Below are 19952 nucleotides of genomic sequence, written 5' to 3'. Positions count from 1 at the left end.
CCCTTTATGGTCTGAAAGCTTGATGCCACGATTGTTATAAAAGGTTTGATTCATTTATGCTTACACATGGTTTTGAGAGATCTCAGTATGATAGTTGTGTGTATATCAAGTTTGTTAATGGATCACCTATTTATTTGCTGCTATATGTTGATGATATGTTGATTGCTGCCAAGAGCATGAAAGAGATCACTATTTTAAAGAATCAATTAAGTAGTGAGTTTGAGATGAAGGATCTTGGTCCTGCTAAGAAAATACTAGGCATGGAAATTAAAAGGGATAGAAAGTCTAGTTTGTTGTTTCTTAGTCAGGAAAAGTACATTGAGAAAGTTCTTCATCGTTTTAATATGCATGATGCAAAGTCAGTTACTACTCCTATTGCTTCTCATTTCAAGTTGTCAGCTTTGCAATGTCCTAGCTCTGAAGATGATATTGAGTACATGTCTCGAGTTCCCTATTCTAGTGCTGTTGGTTCCTTGATGTATGCCATGATTTGTTCACGTCCCGATCTGTCATATGCTATGAGTTTGGTCAGTCGATACATGGCTAATCCTGGTAAAGAACATTGGAAAGATATTCAGTGGATTTTCAGGTACCTACGCGGCACATCAAAAGCTTGCTTGAGGTTTGGCAGGATTGGTGAGGGGCTCGCCGGATACGTGGATTCAGATTATGCTGGCGATTTGGATAAGAGAAGGTCCCTCACAGGTTATGTGTTTACTGTTGGTGGATGTGCTGTTAGCTGGAAGGCTACTTTGTAGGATGCTGTTGCACAATCTACTACTGAGGCTGAGTACATGGCTATTCTTTGAGGCGAGGTAAAGAGGCTGTTTGGCTGAAAGGTTTATATGCTGAGCTTTGTGGAGATAATTCTTGCATTAAGTTGTTCAGTGACAGTCAAAGTGCTATTTATCTTACTAAAGATCAGATGTTCCATGAGAGGACAAAGCACATTGATATTAAGTACCACGCAATCAGAGATGTGGTTGCAAAAGGTAAAGTGAAGGTATGCAAGATTAGTACTCATGATAATCCTGCTGATATGATGACTAAGCCTATCCCTGTGTCCAAGTTTGAGCTTTGTTCAATCTTGGTTGGTATAACTGTTTAGCCCAAGTGGCTATTGGCGCCAGCAAGTGTTTTCTTTGTTTATTCAGGTGATCGTTGAAGTTCATGCTACAAGGAATTTGTCTCAAGGTGGAGTTTGTTATATTGTGATCCAAATTCGAAGAAGAGGCTAACTTCTGACGAGCGGAGCGAGGCCCGGCCCAGCAGGTGCACCTGGGGGGTGCGGGGGGCGAAGCCCCCCGCGGTACGGATCGTTGCCACCGTCTATATATTTTTCCCTGTAAGCCGCCGCTAGGATTTTGTCGCATCATTGTACACCCACGGCGTTTGTAAAAACCACCGAAATAGTAAAGTTTTGCTGGCTGGCGCCCGTGGTTTTTCCCTTGTGTGTTGCAAGGGTTTTCCACGTTAAAATCTCGTGTCCCCTGCAGTGTTTTATTTTTCGTTCTTCGTTTATTGTGCATCTCATTTATAACATTTCTTGTGGTGCAACCAAACAACATCTATCTATGGTTCATTCTTGTGTTTTGGACCGGTGTTGCATTTTCTATTTCTACCTTGCATTTTTTTATAATACTCCTCTAAACCCGATAGGCAAGGTACTTTCCAAGACTTGGTCCATTTTCATGGGACCCTCATCCAATAGCCTCATCATAGCCAAATGTAAATACAACAACATATGGTGTCCATGGAAACGACGATGACGATCTTTGGGGCTATTCCACGACAACATACCTGCAAAAAGGAAAAGAAGAAAAAGGTCATGCAGGTATGCGAATCTACAAATAAATGGACTAAAATGTTAGCTCATTTTTGAACTAATATTTCAATAATATTATCATTTTACTTCAAATAAATGAACTAAATTTCCAATAATATTATCATTTCAGGAAAGTTAGTTCATTTCTTAAAATACTCCAAAATACTGCAATGACAACGCACTTGTATCTCTAATCACTTGTACTACCTCCTATAGTCCCAGTAGTGAGTATGCATGCTCCTCTCGGCTCTGGTGTGCCCGTAGCATACCACGCCTGCCGTCACGTAGCTGACCTCACTGTCCCCGTGTTCCACCCACGCGTAGACGCAGCCTATAGGCCCGTCACCGTCGTCACCACGGCATCGCCGCCGCACATCACTCCCAGCACGACCCTCAAAGCAGACGCCGCCGCCCGCGACAAGCAAGCGGTTCGAGGGTTTTAGACGCGACATCCGCTCCGTTCCCCGGTCGCCGACGCAAAAGAGAAAGAGCAGGGGGAAAAGAAAAAGCTTCCAGGACGACGAGGTCGGCGGAGGCGAGAGGGAACTCCAGCTGGTTGGTTCTCCGGCGACGGGAGGGAGAGAGGAGGCGCGGGAGGCCTTGCCGGATGCCGCGGTCCGGGGATTGAGGAGGGCGAGGGGCGAAGAGGAGGCTGTTGCTCGCCTAGGGTTTGCGGCTCCGGCTGACTCTGAGGCTGTAAGGTACCTCTGCTCCCCTTCTTTCTCGTCGAATTGATGGTTTCGGGGTTACTATCCGGCAACCTCACTGGGGAAAAAAATGATTTTGTTGCGATTCGGAGGCGCATGAGTGGTGACTTGGGGGCGATTCCGGGGGCTGGCCTATGTTTATCTAGACCGAGCAGAACATTTGGGTAGCCTTCTTGTATGTTGCTGCTTGTGACTACTGTATTCTTCATGGATTGCCCAATATGGATGAAAATGTAAAATTTGGAGACCATTTCCTTGAACCAAGCTAATTCGGTTGCCTGTTAAATACCAAATCTGTAAATTCAGATAATCTCGAACACCCATACAAGGAAAAATATGCAACACAATTCAACTTGGAGATATATTCAATGAATGGACACTAAATATTCATCTAATCCTCTCTCGCGTCTCCCTGCAGTGTAATGGCCACACAGGGCGCCGTCCGGTTAATTGGCGGGGCAGGGGCTGGCGGCTGGAGCAGCAAGGGTTTCGGTGCATTCGACTCTTCGCTCGGCAACATTCCAGGAGGAGGAGAAGGGCTGGGGTTTGTGGACAATGGCACCGGGGTGTACGGGGCCTGGAGGGAGTCAGTCCCGGATCGGAGCGGAAGCGCGCCGCCCAGCATGGAGGGGTCTCTGGCTGCTCTTGGCAACCTTATAGGCCAGCGCAGTGGGAACTTCGACGCCGGTTTAGGCAGCTTGGACAACGTGACTGGCAGCTCCACGTCTGAGGAGCGGCTGCGTGCCGATCCTGCGTACTTTGACTACTATGGCTCCAAGGTGAATTTGAACCCGAGGCTCCCTCCTCCGATAGTATCGAGGGAGAGTCGCCGCTTCATGAACCGGGTCGGCAAGGTTCAGGAATGGAGAGTGGTTTCCCAGGATGACAGCAGTAAGGGCTCCTTGTTCGTACCTCGATCTACCCTATCAACTCACAAGGAAGAACCTGAAGATGATAAGTCTCCAACTTTGGATTCAAGTTCTGCAGATGATGCACAGACCAATCTTGTGAATTTCGTGCAGGTGAGTATTCCGCATAGACTAAATAAATCCTCTCTTCTGGTTGATTTGAGTAACAGGCCCTATCAGGGGTGTTTGCCCTCTGTACCTGCTTGATCCTAGAAATCATAACTAGTGCCGGACTAAAATTTCAATAGAGTTGCTTTCCTATGTTAAAATGTCATCAAGTTTATATAATACAAAGTTGCAAATGAGCTGCCTTACTCTTATAGCAATATCAGCCAATCTTTCAGCTGTTAGAAATGGTTGACATCCTTTTCGATAGTAATCTAATAATCTTACTGCTTATCTTGTAGAAGTACCAAATAAGAATATGTGTTGCCACCGAAGACATGTGAAACACTTTTAGTTGTTCACTTGCATAGTATTGAGTTATTTGCGTAGATTCAAATTAATGACCATGTTGAGTCACATTCTTTCCCATCTGGCAAACAAAGCTTGAAATCACTTCAGTACTTCATAATTTACTTTCAAGCATATTGCACTGGTTCATCTTATTATCTGTCCATATTTTCTCCAGGAGAGCTTTCAGCAGAACACAGATTCTTTGTATGATAACTCTTCTTGGCATCCATCAAGTAGCAATACTGGTGATGGTGTAGATGTCCATGCTAATATTGATTCGTCAAAGAATTTGTTACATGATGTTATCAAGCCATCAGGGTTGAATTCGTGGACACATGTACCTTTGGCCAGTGGTCTGACAAGTACATTTAGTGACAATCTAGTGTCTACATCTGTCCCCATTTCATCATATTCTGATAATAACCCAAATGTGCAAACTTTTGAGCAACAGCAAGAAAAGCAGAGCATAGGCATGCAGCCTGAAAATGATGTACTTGTCAGCGAAGCAGTTGTTACTGAACTTGATGTTGTGGACTCAAACATGAAGAATTTGAAGTTAAGTTTGGATACCCATAGCACGTCACAAGTTAAGCAGCAGTGGCAGGGAAATTTCTTGCAGCAGTATGGCTTCTCACCTCCAGTCCAAAGTGACCACATTCAAATGACTCCTCATGGAACACATCTTCCCCATGTTCCTTTTGTTGACAACTTGTCTCATACCCAGCTAAAATTATCCACTGGTAACATGCAGCAACTTCTACCTCAACCTGGTATGACAACACCATTTTATGCACCAAATTCGTTTGGAAGCCCATACTATCAGAATTTGCATCCAGCCAGTGTACTGCCAACTCCGTATGGAACTGCTGGATATGCTGTGGGTGGTTCAGGTTTACCACCTTTTATGACTAGCTATTCTCCCCAGAATTCTGTGTCAACCCCTCTCGACAGCACTATCAATCCAAGCTTTAGTGGTAGGCCATCTGGATTTCCTTCAGCTGGGAATCTTACTTTGGGAACAGAATTTCTTCAACCATATAAAATGTATGGGCAACTTGGTTATGCCATGCAGCCACCCATTCCCGACCCGAACTTTTTTCCGTTCTTTCAGCATCCCTCTTTTCCACAGTATGCCACTGGAAATCAATACAATACATTGGCTCCAAGGGGAAGTGTTTTTGGAAATGTTGCTGATAATTTTGATCCACAAAAGGTATTTCCTCAAGCACAATATCCGTCCAATCAAAGGTTTGAACTTCCAAAAGCTGGAATTTCTAATTCTCCTACAGCCCTAAGAGGAGGAACTGTTCCGAATTATCATGGCATTTCACCCTATGTTGGAGTACCATTGACTTATCCAACAAGCCCAGTGTTTCAGGGGAAATCTTTTCCTGGAATTTCCCCCTCTGCTAGAAGAAATGATTCTGCGAGGTTTCCGTCTGCATCAAGAGACATGACTGCTATTTCTGGGATTCAAGGGCAGCGAGAGAGAGGGAAATTTGATAATCCTAAGGCATGCACTTTCCTGGAAGAACTGAAGTCCAACAGAGCACGTAGGGTTGAGCTATCTGATATCACAGGTCGTATAGTAGAATTCAGGTTAGTTGTGTTGTATTGATTATTTTGCATTCTAACTTGATATGCATATCAGCATTCTAATTAGACATGCATATCAGCACACATATCATTCGAACTGGACATGCATACTCCATTACCAGTTTTGGACACTAACTTCTGATCTGTTCCTGACCTCAGCGCTGATCAACATGGTAGCCGATTCATTCAGCAGAAGTTGGAAAATTGCACTGCCGAAGAGAAGGCATCCGTGTTCGCAGAAGTTCTTCCTCATGCTCCATCATTAATGACTGATGTGTTCGGAAATTATGTGATTCAAAAGGTATGCTGTTGTATGAATGAATCTATAGCTATCTATTATGGGGAGCAAATTGTTTGTATAACTTCGTAACACATGATCGTGCCTTGTGACTGGTGATTACCTGCTGTATAAAAAGTGACATGTAATCTCTGCAGTTTTTTGAACATGGAACTCCTGGGCAAAGGAGAGACCTTGCCACTAAGCTTGCTAGTCATGTTCTACCTTTGAGCCTTCAGATGTATGGGTGCCGAGTAATTCAAAAGGTACTCTTACTCTTTACATTTAATATTTTTCTTAACTTTAGTCAGGTCTAATTTTGTTCTGTGGAAATTGTAACTCTACGAGCTGTTTAGCCTGCAAATTAGCTACTCCCTCCGATCTAAATTAATTGACTCTACTTTGTTTAGACACGGATGTACCTAGACGTGTTCTAGACATGCATTTCTAGACAAAGTTGAGTCAATTAATTTGAATACTGGATAGTACCTTGATTACCTGAAAGGTGTGAGGTATCAAACAGAAGTTCTCCATGTGGCAGGGCTGCATGTTAGCTAACCTGAACACATAAAGGTGGACATGACCTTGATTTTGTGTTCGGCAACTAACTTGCTTAACCTAAATTCCTCTTTGGCTAGCTTACGTATGTCAGCTTTGCTAACAATAGAATACGATTTGTGAGGTTAGTTACGGTACGTTAACCTATTCCACCATTCTAGTGTCTTAACTTAATCATGGTTGTTTATCCGCCAAAGCGTCAAGGCATGCAATATAATATGCCTTTAAATATAACAGTCAGGATTTGTTAGGATTAGAGATGCAAATTTCGGTTTGGTACTTTGGTTCCAACTTGTGAATCAAGAGAATATACCTTTGAGATGAAGCTAGCACGCAGTATGCTCTCTCTCTCTCTCTCTCTCTCTCTCTCTCTCTCTCTCCCACACAGATTACCTGTGCTGGTTTACCCTCATTAACCCATTGTTCGGCTATCCCGATCCATGCAGCTTAGACAGTTTCATGCTTGGTAGTACTGTACGCCCTTGCTAATTACTTCTGATCCCGAAAGATGTGAGCTACCAAAGAGAAGATATAGTTTAGGTTTTAACAAGGTTTTTGAGTCACCAACCTTGTGACTCGGCGATTAGTCGACGAAAGTCGCTGTATAGTCGCGAGCCGCACTGATTTTAGGAAAAAACGACTTGGTGATTAGTCGCGACTATACAGCGACTCAAAACCATGGGTTTTAAAAATATTAGCTTAGTTAATACTACCTCCATCCCAAAGCCTAAGGCTTATATTATTTTTAGAAAGTCATACTATGTCAAGTTTGACTAAGTTTTTACCAAAAATCATTAACATGCAAAATAAAAAAATCAATATCATTAGATAGATAATGAAATATATTATCTTATGGTATCTATAAAATATCATATTTGTAGATAAATTCTTCTAAAACTTGCTCAAACTTTACCTGTTGGTTTGACTTTCCGAAAAAAAATATAAGCCCTAATTTTTTAGATGGGAGGTAGTAGCTCTCTATCTTTCTCAGATTAACTTTGCCCTCCTTAACCCATGTGTCTTTGGCTATCCCGATCCAATGCAGCCTAGACGGTGTCATGCTCATAGTACTGTACCGAAATGCTTCTGTCCTGAAATGTGTGAGCTACCAAACAGAAGTTCTAGTTTATATTTAAAATGTTAACTTAGTTAATAGGAGCAAATCTGCATGCAGTGTATCCGAAGGCTACTCTTAGCCATACATCCAATAGCTAGGGCCAGTCATATCGAACCAGTTCGGCTCAGTAGATCATCCAGACATGTAACATCAGGTGTCGAGTCAGAAAAGTCTTTTTGTTTAGGGGATAATGAGTAAATAGAGGTAAATGCTAGTTTTTGAAGAAAAAATACCAAATTGTTGCTAGCTTGTAGAAAGCATCGAAGAGAGCTAGAGTAATCAGGGAAATTGGAGCAGTGGGTTGAATTGCATTATTACTTGGTGGTTCGTGAGGATATTATTTCCTCCGGCTCTAAATACTTGTAGCAGATATAGGCAAAAATATAGTCTAAAATATGTCTAGGTTCATGAACCTGCGACAGTTATTTAAGGCTGGAGGGACTATTATTATTCTACTTGCGATCAGTATGTTAATTTGGAAACATTACATAGGAAATTTGAAATAGCAAACATGCTTTATATAACTAGAAACTGGTGTAATCTGCTATTGTAGCTATTGTGTGGCCTTGCAGTTCCCTGTTGGCATGATATCGGGAGTTCTGGATGCAACCAGCATACATTATAGCATCTGATGTGTCATGCTAGTACTATTATTAATAATTTGTGCTCTGTTTATTTCTCCTTATAACACACAGGCTCTTGAAGTTATGGAACTTGACCAGAAAATAGATCTAGTCCGTGAGCTTGATGGAAATATTATACGATGTGTTCGTGACCAAAATGGGAATCATGTTATACAGAAGTGCATTGAATGTGTCCCGACAGAACATATTGGCTTTGTAGTATCTGCTTTTCGGGGACAAGTTGCTAGCCTTTCAATGCACCCATATGGTTGCCGTGTTATTCAGGTGGGTTCGGAATACTACTTGATTTATATGTACTAGATCCTGATATGCTGACTTTCTTTCTCTCGTCAATCTATATACCCTTGCTCTGCAGAGAGTTTTGGAGCATTGTGGTGGTGATTCACAGGGCCAGTGCATAATAGACGAAATATTGCAATCTGCTTGCATCCTTGCGCAAGATCAGTATGGCAACTACGTTACACAGGTGAATTTTTTTGCTCTTCGATACAGTACTTGGTGCAAATTCTTATAATTTACCCTGCAATTAGCCATCACAGCATTGCCCACTGATATGCTAAGAGCACAGTAGTTGCCCCACAGTACTTTGATCTGTAAACTGACAGACTGCCTCTAATAAAAGCAAAATACCTGGTAGTTATGACCTGTCTTTGGTGCATTGGTTAGCACAAGAATATGCTATGTCACTATGATAGCGGATGATGACTTGAGTGAAGTGCCCTTTGCCTATTTTATGTCAGAATCTATCAGCTTATTTCTTTTTCCTTGCTCTTCTGCAGCATGTTTTGGAAAAGGGAAAAAGTAGTGAAAGAGCACAAATTATCAGTAAGTTGGCTGGGCAGGTTGTCACTATGAGCCAAAATAAGTTTGCATCTAATGTGGTCGAGAAGTGTTTTCAACATGGGGATATTGCGGAACGAGATCTTTTAATCAGAGAGATCGTGGAGCAGACTGACGGAAATGATTCCTTGCTGGTACGTATGATAATCTTGTAACTCAAATGTTTTCATCCCTTCCCTTGCCCATTCTTTTGCTGATAAATGGTAAAGCTGTAATGCTCGAAGATACAGGGTCTTATGAGTTAAACGTCTCAAGTAGGCAGCCAATACCAAGTAGGCACTAGCATCCCATTTGAAATCAGATAACAGTTTAGCAATTGCAGAGTTACATTTCCATCAGTCATCAATTAGGTGCTTTTAGTCGTTCAGGTGTGCGACTGAGGAATCTGAGTCCATATATTTGTACCACCCAGTATCTATGATTGTGCTAATCCTAGATTCTATCAGCGTGTTCGTCAAGTAAATTCCCGTGAGTTTATTTGCTAACCACTTTATGCAATCAGGGAATGATGAAGGATCAGTATGCAAACTATGTTGTTCAGAAGATACTTGAAACATGCAACGATCAGCAGCGGGAACTTCTGGTCAGCCGCGTAAAGGGTCATTTGCAAGCATTGAGGAAGTACACCTATGGCAAACATATTGCGAGCCGAGTTGAGCAGCTTTGTGGTGAAGGTGAGTTTTCTTTTTGAACTAGCGATACTTTATATCCAGTACTTCAGTGTTTCTAATCCTATTGATACCTTCAGGAGATTCCGAGTGCGACTCCTAGGTGACTGTGACAAACTCTTGGTGGGTGCCTCCTCGACATTTGCACAAATCCATCAGCGAGGAAGAAATCATAACTCTGACCTGTGGTGCTTCCAAGTGCTAACAAAACATGGAACTCCAGCAAGGAAGATTGTACATATGTGACTTGCTTCAGGTAGTTTAGGAGGTGCCAGGCACAAGGTTTAGCAGTGTGCACTAGTGTGTATCTATGTTAGGGTGTGCTTCTTTATACTGTACTAGTTGGTGCTGTGTGCGAAAATATGTACAGTAGTGGTGTGGTTTGTATGTGTGATACATATAAGTTTGACTGCTTGGTAATGTAAATTATTTGCTTGCATATGCAGTTGTGTGGTGAAACTGTCGTGCATTCATTCGATTGAAGAAAAAAGGCGTGTGATCTATTCATCTGATGCAAATTACAGGAGCAAATAATTACAAGAACATTCATGCCAAAAATTTATTTCACGCTGAAATTGGACTGCTGATCGAGTGGTTGCTGGCTTGATGCATTGGCGCGGCCAATCCATGATGTTCGCGCGGAAATTTCAGTTAGCCTCGAACCCCTCGACATTGCCGCTGTCCCGCCGTGCCCGGCCGCTGCTCCTCGTCCGGCCGACGCTGCCGACCTCACCGTCGCCCATCTCGTCGAACACGCGACCCACCATGCTCTCGATCACGTCCACCGGCAGAAACTCCCGTCTCCGGCCGGCCACCGCGCTCTCGTTCGCCTTCATGAACCCGGCGTAGGCGCCGCGCACCGACTTGGTCACCGCCACCCTGATCTGCGCCCGGAGGTCGCCGTCCGGGATCTTGTACTCCGCGCCGTGTTTCCTCACCCTCTCCTCCAGCGCGCCGGCGAACGCGCCCGCCTTCTCCCGCGCCTCCTCCGGCGGCCACGTCTTGCCGCCGCTGCCACCTAGGCGCCGGACGATCGGGTTCCACGCGACGTCCTGGTACTCCCACGCCGCCTCCTCGGCCGCCGCCTTGTACCGCCGCTTCATGGCCTCCTCCCCGATCAGCTTCGCCAGCTCGGTGCCCCGGGCGCGCATGTAGATGTACCAGTATGCATTCATGGCCATGACGTGCGCCGTCGCCGCGTCCGCGCACACCCTGCGCGCCGCCTCCACGTGCCGCTGCAGCGCCTCCAGCACGTTCGACACCGCCTCCGCTAGTGCCGCGCTGCTCCCTCCTCTCTCCGCTACGGCTTCATCTCCGTCGTTCCCGTCGCCGCCGCGCTCCCGCTCGGCGCGAAGGGCGGTGTCCATGAGCCCGCGGTAGTCGTCGGACGCGAGGCACTTGAGGTAGTTCACGGCGTAGCGGACGATCTTGGGCACCTGCACGGCGTCGGCCCCCGCGATGTAGTGCGTCTCCACGCGGAGCCCGAACTCGTAGAACACGGCGGCGGCGGCGCGCGCGAGGGCGCGCTCCACCTCGCGCGTGCGCTCGCGGATGGCGACCAGCGTGGCCGACTCGCCGGAGAAGAGCGCGTCCAGGCGCCCCCTCTCGCGGCCCACCGCGTCGACCATGTCCAGCAGCTTGAACAGCCTCTGCGGCTCGCGCGCGGCCGCGGCCACGCCGTCGGCGAAGCGGAAGAACGCGGCCACGATGCGCGCCGCGATCTTGGCGAAGCACTCGGGCCAGACCGTCGGCGGGAGGTGCGCCAGCACGCGCGCGCACAGCCGGCGCTCCGCGGTGAGCACGGACGCGATGGCCACGTGGAAGTGCGGGCTCCACAGCGCCATGGCCGACTCCAGCGCCTCCCACTCCATGCCGTCGATGGCCTCCGCCGTGTACACCTTGAGGTACGCCGGGTCCAGCCGCATCATCGCCTTGGCCGCCCTCCTGTACCTCGCCTTCACGTAGATGTCCACGCAGATGTCCAGGCAGTCGTTGCCGGCCAGCGTCTTGGCCATCCTCGCGGCGGCGTCCACCTCGTCGTCAGTGCCGAGCTCGTACTCCTCCGTGTCGCCGGCATCGTCCGCAGGCGTGGCGTGCTTGAGCCTGAGCAGGACCGCCTCGAAGAGGTCCTGTAGGCCGAGCAGGGCCTCGTCGAGCGGGCCCTCGAAGCGCATCGCCTCGGCCTCCGTCTCGTACACGGCGCGCAGAGCGGACGCCGCCTCCGTCAGCCGCCGCACGCGGCCGCGCCCAGCGGCCTTGCTCGTGGTGCGGCCGAGGAATCCCACCGCCTCCTCCACCCTCCGAACGGCCTCGTCCCCTCGCGCCACCGCCTCCTCGATGGCGTCCCGCAGCTGGTCCACGCGGTCGACAAAGGCGACGGCGCTCTCGGTGTCGGCCGGGTTCGCCGGGAGCTGCGAGGCCTCCCCCGCCAGGGAGGACACGAGGCGCAGCGACGCGAGGAGCGGCTCGGCGGGGGCTACGGCACGGTCAATGCGCGCGCGCAGGGCGCTCGTCGCCACGGACTTGGACTGGAGCTTGGAGGAGGACGACGGCGAGGAGCTGGACAGGAGGTCGCCGATGCGGTCGCCGGCCGCTTCAATGGCGGCTTCGGCCTCGGTCGCGGTGGCAAGCACCGACATGATCGCCGCTCGAGAGGCATGAAGCTTCGCGAGGGTGGTGTCGTCGGTGCCGGCCGCGGTCATCGCGACGGTGGTGCCGGTGGGACACATTGGCCGGCCGGCCGGCGTGCGTTCCTATGTCGTGCGGTGCGTACTGCGATGTCTGGCTCAAACAAATGTCGTCTTATATGTCGATCAGGAGAAAACTGGACCGCGTGATCGCCGATGGACGGTGGCAGTGCTTCGGTGAGAGCAAAGCAGAGGTTTCTTGGCTGATGTATACTGATGCGCTGTGGATTGGGGACAAATGTTCATCTTTGGAGATTGCTCCTCTTCAGAAACGACACGATGCATCAGACAAATCTCTGAGATCCTTTCTACTGTAATACAAAACGAATGACGCGTTTTGTTTGGGAAGAGAAACATTCGTTCTAAAATACATGACTTTTTTTTTGGCGGGGAATGATATTTTCACAAGAAAATACACGACATTGACACAATCCACATTTCTGGGAATGATATTTTGCTTTTCCATTACTGAGGGAATTTCACAAGAAACTATGTTGAAACAGTAGCAGGTAATTAGACAGTCTAGGTTAGTGAGATCGCCCCTCTTTATCTAAGATGATTGGCAGGTGTGTGGTTCCAAAGATCGGCAACTAATCCACGCACAGCACAATGAGTTTATTCGTTGCAGTGACTGCTGAACAATCTCAGACTCAGACAATACAAACCAAGCTAGGTAATGAGCTGTGGAGACAGAAGGATGTCCTTCCAGGCCTCGTAGAACACCCAAGTGACGCCGGACGTGGGCATGACCTTCAGGGAGCTCGCCGCCCACCCGCAATACAGCCCCTTGAGTCCCTCCTCCTTCATCACCTCGGCTAAGGCCGCGATCATGTTGGGTGGGCATTTCCCTTGCAGGGCTCCCACCATCAGCCGCTTCCTCGCCACCTCCAGAGGGAAGCTGATCGTGCTTGCCGTCAAACCTGAAGAATCCAACCGCGTAGTGTAAGCAGAAGGTGGAAACAAAGCAAGGTTCTGGGTGCCGTGGAATCCTGACCTGAAAGAGCTCCGATGACCAGCAGCTCAGGGCGGCTCAGAGACTTCTTTTTATGAGTGCGGCAGTAGGAAGTCTTGATCGTCTCGTACATGAAGTAGTAGCATGTGCTGTAAGGGAGCATGCCAACTAGTGTTGGGCAGAGGCCGGCATAGAGACCGCCGATGCCGTTCGCTCGGTAGATCTTGTTGAAGGCCAGGGCGATACTGGGATACGCCTCGCGGTTAATAGTCAAACGATCCTGAGACAGAAAATAGAACATTAGTATTGGAAAACAGTTTGTCAGTAGAGGTATGTATTGTAGTAAATATCACCAAATCAAATGTACAGATAATACAAAGTTCATCAGTACTTCTGTCTAGTTTGGAAATAGGCGGTAAATCGTAGTACTAGGATTTAAGACAGAGGTAATATGTCATCAATAGCAGCAATCAAATTTGAACAAGAACACTGAAAAAATCACATCATCTGGAGAGGTCAAGAAACAGTCTAGCGAGCTAATACAGAGTTAGATGTGATTTACACATAATAAAAAAATTGCCAGTGTTCCCAGCCGATTTTGGAAATAGACAGTATACAATTTAAGACAGAGGTGATATGTCATCGATATTTGAATTTTTCATTATCTGGAGCAGTCAAGAAACAATTTAGTCAGCTAATACAGATGTGATGTACCTTAAGAACCTCAAGAGGATGGCACACTAAAGTGCTAACTATTCCAGCAGCTGCACCGCCGATGGCAATTGGAGATAGTAAGTGAAGAGGCAGCTCAATTTTCAAACCACCGAGCTGTATCTTCGGGCAACCATCCTCTTTCCATCTCTCCTGTGCTGATGTCATACTCCGTTTGACACACTCGAATGTGCCAAGCTCGATTGCTTGAGTAGGAATTATGTGGATCATATTAATCGTGTTACCCGCCCAAAGTCCTTGCCAGCCATTGTGCTCCATGATCTCCACAAAACTACCAAAGATCTGTTTTGACCCTACCCCAACAATCATTCTTGTCCTGAAATCAATCACAAAGTATGACATCATTTCTTTTTATGAAGACAAAATTAAACGATTAATTGTGGATCAAAGAAGTGCAGGGGTATTTCAGCCTACAGGTTATGGGGGTGCTTAATCAACCCCACATACTTAAGTTGTAGCACACTGGAAATAACTTTTCTTGATGTTTGACACAAAGACTGCAATGAATTACCACTTTTCAGCATATTTCACAGCTGTGCAATGAGTTCCAACAACTGAGACATTTACAGATCAAATATCCATGACTGCTCATAAGCGAAGGAGTGGAGGCTTTCTTCAGATTATGTTATTCCAGTCCAGAAAAAGTAAATCGGATAAAACAAGCCCAATTTGTGGATTCAGACACCTACTGCTACATACTTAAGTTCACTTCTATGATACTAAGAGTATACAAACAAAATCTCCTGGTACATTAAGAACCTAATTTATGTATACAAACTTACTGAAGTGAATATGAAAGTACACATGAAAGTAAACTAAATACCTGATAGTTTCTAGAGGAGCAAGAACAGCTTTAGTCATAGCACCAGCCATTGCCCCGCTAACAAATTCTGCAATTTCTCTACGCCTTAGGAAAGTCTGCATTAGATATAAAAGTTCTTAGCTTCAGATGTAACAACTCACAACTCCATCATCCTCTAGCAGAAATTTAAACTTATACACAGCTAATGCAATAAATCCCTAGGAACAGCATTTCTGCAATTACCACTCTGCAAGCATTCACCACTGTCAGTATGTTTCTTTTCTTACATTGTTTTCACGTGGTACAAGTTGCAATGAAGATAATTATAGTAAAAAAAATGATGCCATAATACACATTTGGAATTCTTTTTTTTTATCGTTTGAATAAGAACAGCGAGTGGCCACTGACCACTGTATCTAATGCAATTCAGGACAGTACCAGTAGTTGCATTTGCATTTGATTGCCAATTTATAAGTCCTAAATATGTGGTAATATCTACTACCCAGCATATTCAGGTGACTAGGTGACTGCGGCCTACACATAGTACTCTTGCATTTTGCCATTATCTAATTCCAATTTCATCATCCACTTCCTTTGTATGACATTGCCTGATTCAAACATCGCAAATACAACAGACTAGGTATATTGCCTCACCCAAATAAGCAGGAAATAATGTTTCTGAAAATATCAAAATTGCATCCACTAAATCATGTAAGCATTTCTTTTGGAAAATGATTCAGGTAAGAAATTAAATACTACTTGCTATAATCACGTTGACTTTTTTTTGAATGGTCACATTAACATATCCATGGTTAAATCACATGAAAAACTAGTTAAGGATCTTAAGGACAGCGACTGTTATAGGCATGAAAGTTTCTACACAGGGCAGTAGTTCCAAATGGCGAGGAAAATTGAAATATAATTGTTCGATATGACCTGGTCTAATTTGGAAGTTGAAAGTTGGAAGTTGACAGGGATAGGAAAAACAAGGGACAGTACTGTAACTAAAAGACAATCCCTTTATAATTTCTGCACTAGGCAGATTCCAGAAGACCAAGAAAATCTCAAGCGCCAATGGACAAAATTTATGCCATCGTCTAAAGGAATATATCACCCAAACAAGTCCAGAGGAATATACCGAAAACAATTAAAATTCCTTCACCGAATGAGATGAACATATACAGAACAACTTGCTCTAATCACATGGAACTTTGACTAAGGATTTAAATGACAGTGACAGTTGGAACTTGATAGCTTACTTATTTTTCTCCGGTTTTTCTCATATAGAAATACAAGAACAAGGGATCTCCAAAAATAAAGAAAACTGTCAATGCACCACAGGTAATAGTTCATATAACAGGCCATTCATGTATATACAACTTACAGGCGATCAACTCCAGGTGTTTTATTTTACTGAACAAACATCTAATCTACCCAAGGTACATGAGCACGATATCTGAACAAACTGAAACAGCGAGTAGGTACAATTAAACAGCGCAAAACAGAAGGCAGAAAGATATATCAGGAGAAGCTAAATTTAGAGCAAGAAAGCAACTGGACAGTCTCAAACCTGACAAAGAAAGGTTTCAATGAAAATTGGACATTCCGCCACATGAATCAGTTAACCGCAAAACTCGGCACACCAGTTCCATTTAAAAAGGCTAAGCTCCCGCGTTGGCCGCGAAATGAGTTTCTAAACCGTCCCGATTAGCATTACCCGCACGCCCACACGAACACACAGAGCTCCCAAACTGAGACGCCAGGGAATAGGGATCTGCAGTTCCTTACCCTGACTGCGGCGCCGACGTCCGGCAGACCGAAGGCTGTCTCCCCGTAGAGGTAGTCGTCCTTGGCGAGGCGTACCCCGAGCAGGCCATCGCCCTGGAACGCGCCGCCGCCGCCGCCCACCGCGAGGACTTCGGGGAAGCAGATGCTGGCGAGCGCGAGATTCTTGCCGCCCGCGGCGTCTTCCACGCCCATGGACACAAGCGAACAAGTAGTGGTGACGGGAGGAGCGCGCGCGAGAATGGTGGCGCGGCGCCGCTCTCTCCCACGCTCCGCCGCTTCTCTGCTCACCGTGGAAGGAAAGAAAGGCGATGACGGAAAAAGAATCGGCGCAAAGCGCGAAACGCCTACGATTTCTTCTTTCAAGACAAGTAGAGTAGAGAGGAGGAGCGGAGGACGGTGTATTTAGGGGAGGACGGTGTATTTAGGGCATCTCCACCGGCGCGACGCAAACAGATGCTGAACGACCGTTTTCGTCCGCCGTGACCGGAAATGCGTATGGGGCCTGTTCCAGCGGGGCGACGCAAAGTGACCGGGCTGTTCGCGTCTCGGCGGACGCTCGGCGGACGCGCAAAGTGTCGCTCGCTTCCCAACCGGGCCCGCCTCGCAGCGAGTCTGCATCGAGGGCATCGATTCAGGCGGTCAGCGCTTCCGCTTCTGTGCCGCAGCCTTCGCCATAGATTCAGGCGGTCAGCGCTTCCGCGTCTGCGCCGCAGCCTTCGCCATCAATGGCGCGGCTGCCTGTTCTGTGCGCGCACTGGCGGGCGGCGGCTGGGCTTCTGCGGCGCCTTCAATGGCATCGTATCCCGCGCGCGCCCGCCCATAAAAGTCCACCGGCCGCGTCGCTCCTTCGCCCACACCTCCACAACCACCACCACCGCCGCAGCGCCATGGGGAAGAAGAATGACTTTGAGGCCTCCGGCAGCGGCAGCAAGAAGATCCCGCTCCCCGTCTCGGTGGGGAGGCTCATGCACGGCTAATGGATGCCGTGCGACGACGCCTGGTCCGGCGTGCGGTGCACAGTGGTGGCGGCTCAGCTGCCGCCGGGTGCCTATCCCTCCGGATACTGCGCGCGAGCACGATCGGACCGCGGAGATCCGGCGCAGAGGCGGTATCTGCCGGCGGACCTCCGCGACGATCCGGCGTACGCCATCGACTCCGAGCTTTGGCGTACGTGCACATCACGGAGACGGACGGAGACGAAGGGAAGGCTTCATGGGCGACGGGGATTACCCCTTCGGCCTGCACCGCCGGCTCGTCGTCGCGAGCGCCGACGCGTCGTGAGCAGCGCCGACGCGTCGTCGGCGGCGCGGACGCGACGTCAGCACACGCAGCACAACGACGCCGCCGCCGACGACGAAGCCTATGCTGTGTACGACGACGACGAGGACTACGTCGAGGCGCTCGCGTACCATAGCGAGGAGGCGAAGGACGACAGCGATGACTTCGTCGCTGTCGTCTTCCACGAATGGCAGCAGGCCTTTGAGGAGGGCCGGAACTTCGAGTTCCCGGAGAACATGACGGATGACGAGATGGCGAAGGTCGCCGTCCTCGTCTCCGAGCACGACGTGCTGTGCGGCCGCCGGCCCCGCTACGCCACCGCCGTCATGCCGCCGGGCCTGTCGGCGGATGAAGCACTTCGACGAGCGCTCACGGAGTCGGCGGTGCCTCCGCCACCGCCGCCACGGCCACCGCGAGCACGGGCGCCTCCACCGCCGCCATAGCCGCAGTACTGGGCGCCGCCGTCACAGCCGCAGCCGCAGTACTGGGCGCCTCCACCGCCGCCACAGCCGCAGCCGCAGTACTGGGCGCCTCCACCGCCTCCACAGCCGCAGCCTCCTCAACCTCGAGCACCGGCAGCGCGCCCGGCGTACGCTCCCCCGGATGCCAACTGGCCTTGGGTCGTACCGGAGTACATCGTGATCGACAGCGATGAGGAGCAGCACTGCGGCGACGAGCAGCACAGCGGCGAGGAGCAGTAGGCGTTTTAGGTTTATTTTTTAAGTATGTAAACTATGTTTCATGTTTAAAAAAAAGGATTCGTCCTAAAAAAATGCGTCATGCCGCTGGAGCCACCCCCGACGCAAATGGACGCGCGGTCGATTTCGACCAAAAGGATCGACGCAAACGGACGCGCGCGGACGCTAAAATGCGTCGCGCCGCTGGAGATGCCCTTGTGCCGTATTTCCTAGACTGAAGAAATCGGAATAGACCGTATTTTTTGTTTTTCTTCAGGAACGCATAGGCTTTACGCGTATTTGAGCCTTGTTTCTTCACTCACCCACTCACGTGGTTATTGTGCATATTTGGGTGGTCTCTGGTGATGTAAACACTTTGGCATTTTTTTCGCCTGATTTTTTGGTAGTTTCTGCTTGTGTTTTACACGTTTGTATGTGATGTATATTTTCGCATTTGGGTTTTTCTCAGGAGAGGCACTGTCTTGAGAGAGAGACTGCCGTTGTGATCTCCCGGGAGATTTTGTTTAACAAGAAAAGCAATTCAGCGAGCTTTATTATTCTTTAAACAAACTTACATTGTTGCTTATCAGTTTTGGCAAAATAAAGCTAGGTCCTGCAATCATCGAATATTGTTGCTAAAGAGGTTGTTGATAAAACCCCACTCTTCATAGTTCCAACGATGCAGGTTAATTATCTGATTGGATAATGAACTTGTTGCCTCCAATGTATGAAGCAAGGCTCAGTTCATCTCCCAGTGATATGTGCCTTGGCCATGAACGTGTCAGCTACACAATGTAATTCTTCGCAACTCGCAATCATGAATTTGCCTGTATAATCCGTGGGTGTAGGCGTGTAGCACTCATACCTCCTTTACCTTGGTCCACATCATATGCAGCATCGCCATTGATTTTTACCGTACCTTCTAGTGGACATGTACAACTTTCATTCATCCTATTATTTGGTTTTTTCTTTGATCTTCAGGAGTTAGTAGCAATAACTCACATAGACATTCCACTCCTATGTGTTGTGGATATACTTCATAGGTATACCATCGACATGATCCGATTCCGGCAAGCCCGGGTGGTCCACAAATGGTGGTAATAGCATATGGCCCACCCAATTGTCGTGGATCAAGATGAAAGATGTCCAACCTAGGGACAAGGAGCCGGATCCTAACCGATCTACGAAGGTAGCCAGATCGTAACCGACCTATGAAGGTAGCCGGATCCTAACCGACCTACTGAGGTAGCCGGATCCGAACCGACCTACTGAGGTAGCCGGATCCGAACAGACCTACTAAGGTAGTTGGATCTATGAAGGCCCATGAAGGTACCCGGATCCGAAGAGGTCTATGTCAGGAGTCAGATCCGTGAAGGCCCAAGAAGGAAGCCGAATCCATGACGACATGTTAGGAATAGGTGGATCCAATGTAATATTCCG

At 47.8% G+C, this 19952-nt stretch overlaps 3 protein-coding genes across 4 annotated transcripts; 1 reads left to right on the top strand and 2 right to left on the bottom strand.

The window, feature by feature from the left end:
• The first annotated feature begins 2149 nt into the window (after positions 1 to 2149).
• Positions 2150 to 10036, top strand: LOC127316732 (pumilio homolog 5). Of its 2 annotated transcripts, none has more exons than XM_051347197.2 (10): positions 2150 to 2526; positions 2951 to 3554; positions 4072 to 5495; positions 5652 to 5793; positions 5928 to 6035; positions 8140 to 8352; positions 8444 to 8554; positions 8868 to 9062; positions 9431 to 9602; positions 9677 to 10036. In XM_051347197.2, exons 2-10 carry the CDS (start codon positions 2955 to 2957, stop codon positions 9697 to 9699), a joined length of 2988 nt encoding a protein of 995 aa, XP_051203157.1. In that variant the 5' UTR covers positions 2150 to 2526; positions 2951 to 2954; the 3' UTR covers positions 9700 to 10036. The 2 variants fall into 2 exon arrangements, with proteins under 2 accessions (XP_051203157.1, XP_051203156.1); XM_051347196.2 differs by having other exon boundaries at positions 2270 to 2526; positions 9680 to 10036.
• A 91-nt stretch (positions 10037 to 10127) lies between these two features.
• LOC127316733 (exocyst complex component EXO70I-like) lies at positions 10128 to 12451 on the bottom strand. The gene has a single exon (XM_051347198.2). The coding sequence runs from the start codon at positions 12323 to 12325 to the stop codon at positions 10244 to 10246; it is 2082 nt and encodes a 693-aa protein (XP_051203158.1). The 5' UTR covers positions 12326 to 12451; the 3' UTR covers positions 10128 to 10243.
• Positions 12452 to 12705: 254 nt separating this feature from the next.
• On the bottom strand, positions 12706 to 16921 carry LOC127316734 (probable mitochondrial adenine nucleotide transporter BTL1). Its single transcript, XM_051347199.2, has 5 exons — positions 16558 to 16921; positions 14791 to 14885; positions 13950 to 14283; positions 13278 to 13515; positions 12706 to 13203 (listed from the first exon to the last, which is right to left on the bottom strand). Exons 1-5 carry the CDS (start codon positions 16747 to 16749, stop codon positions 12953 to 12955), a joined length of 1110 nt encoding a protein of 369 aa, XP_051203159.1. The 5' UTR covers positions 16750 to 16921; the 3' UTR covers positions 12706 to 12952.
• Between the last annotated feature and the right edge of the window lie 3031 nt (positions 16922 to 19952).

Source organism: Lolium perenne, chromosome 7, assembly GCF_019359855.2.
Source record: "Lolium perenne isolate Kyuss_39 chromosome 7, Kyuss_2.0, whole genome shotgun sequence".
Lineage (NCBI taxonomy): Eukaryota > Viridiplantae > Streptophyta > Magnoliopsida > Poales > Poaceae > Lolium > Lolium perenne.
The sequence above is the reverse complement of the archived record's forward strand: the minus strand, read 5'-3'. Positions and strand labels throughout refer to the sequence as shown.

Coding starts and splice junctions, on each gene's coding strand:
- LOC127316733 (XM_051347198.2), bottom strand. CDS start 12,325: ATGTGTCCCACCGGCACCACCGTCGCGATGACCGCGGCCGGCACCGAC.
- LOC127316734 (XM_051347199.2), bottom strand. CDS start 16,749: ATGGGCGTGGAAGACGCCGCGGGCGGCAAGAATCTCGCGCTCGCCAGC. Junction 14,886..16,557: donor ACGTCGGCGCCGCAGTCAGG/GTAAGGAACTGC, acceptor TATCTAATGCAG/ACTTTCCTAAGGCGTAGAGA. Junction 13,516..13,949: donor ATCCTCTTGAGGTTCTTAAG/GTACATCACATC, acceptor TTTCTGTCTCAG/GATCGTTTGACTATTAACCG.
- LOC127316732 (XM_051347197.2), top strand. CDS start 2,955: ATGGCCACACAGGGCGCCGTCCGGTTAATTGGCGGGGCAGGGGCTGGC. Junction 3,555..4,071: donor ATCTTGTGAATTTCGTGCAG/GTGAGTATTCCG, acceptor TATTTTCTCCAG/GAGAGCTTTCAGCAGAACAC. Junction 9,063..9,430: donor ACGGAAATGATTCCTTGCTG/GTACGTATGATA, acceptor TTATGCAATCAG/GGAATGATGAAGGATCAGTA.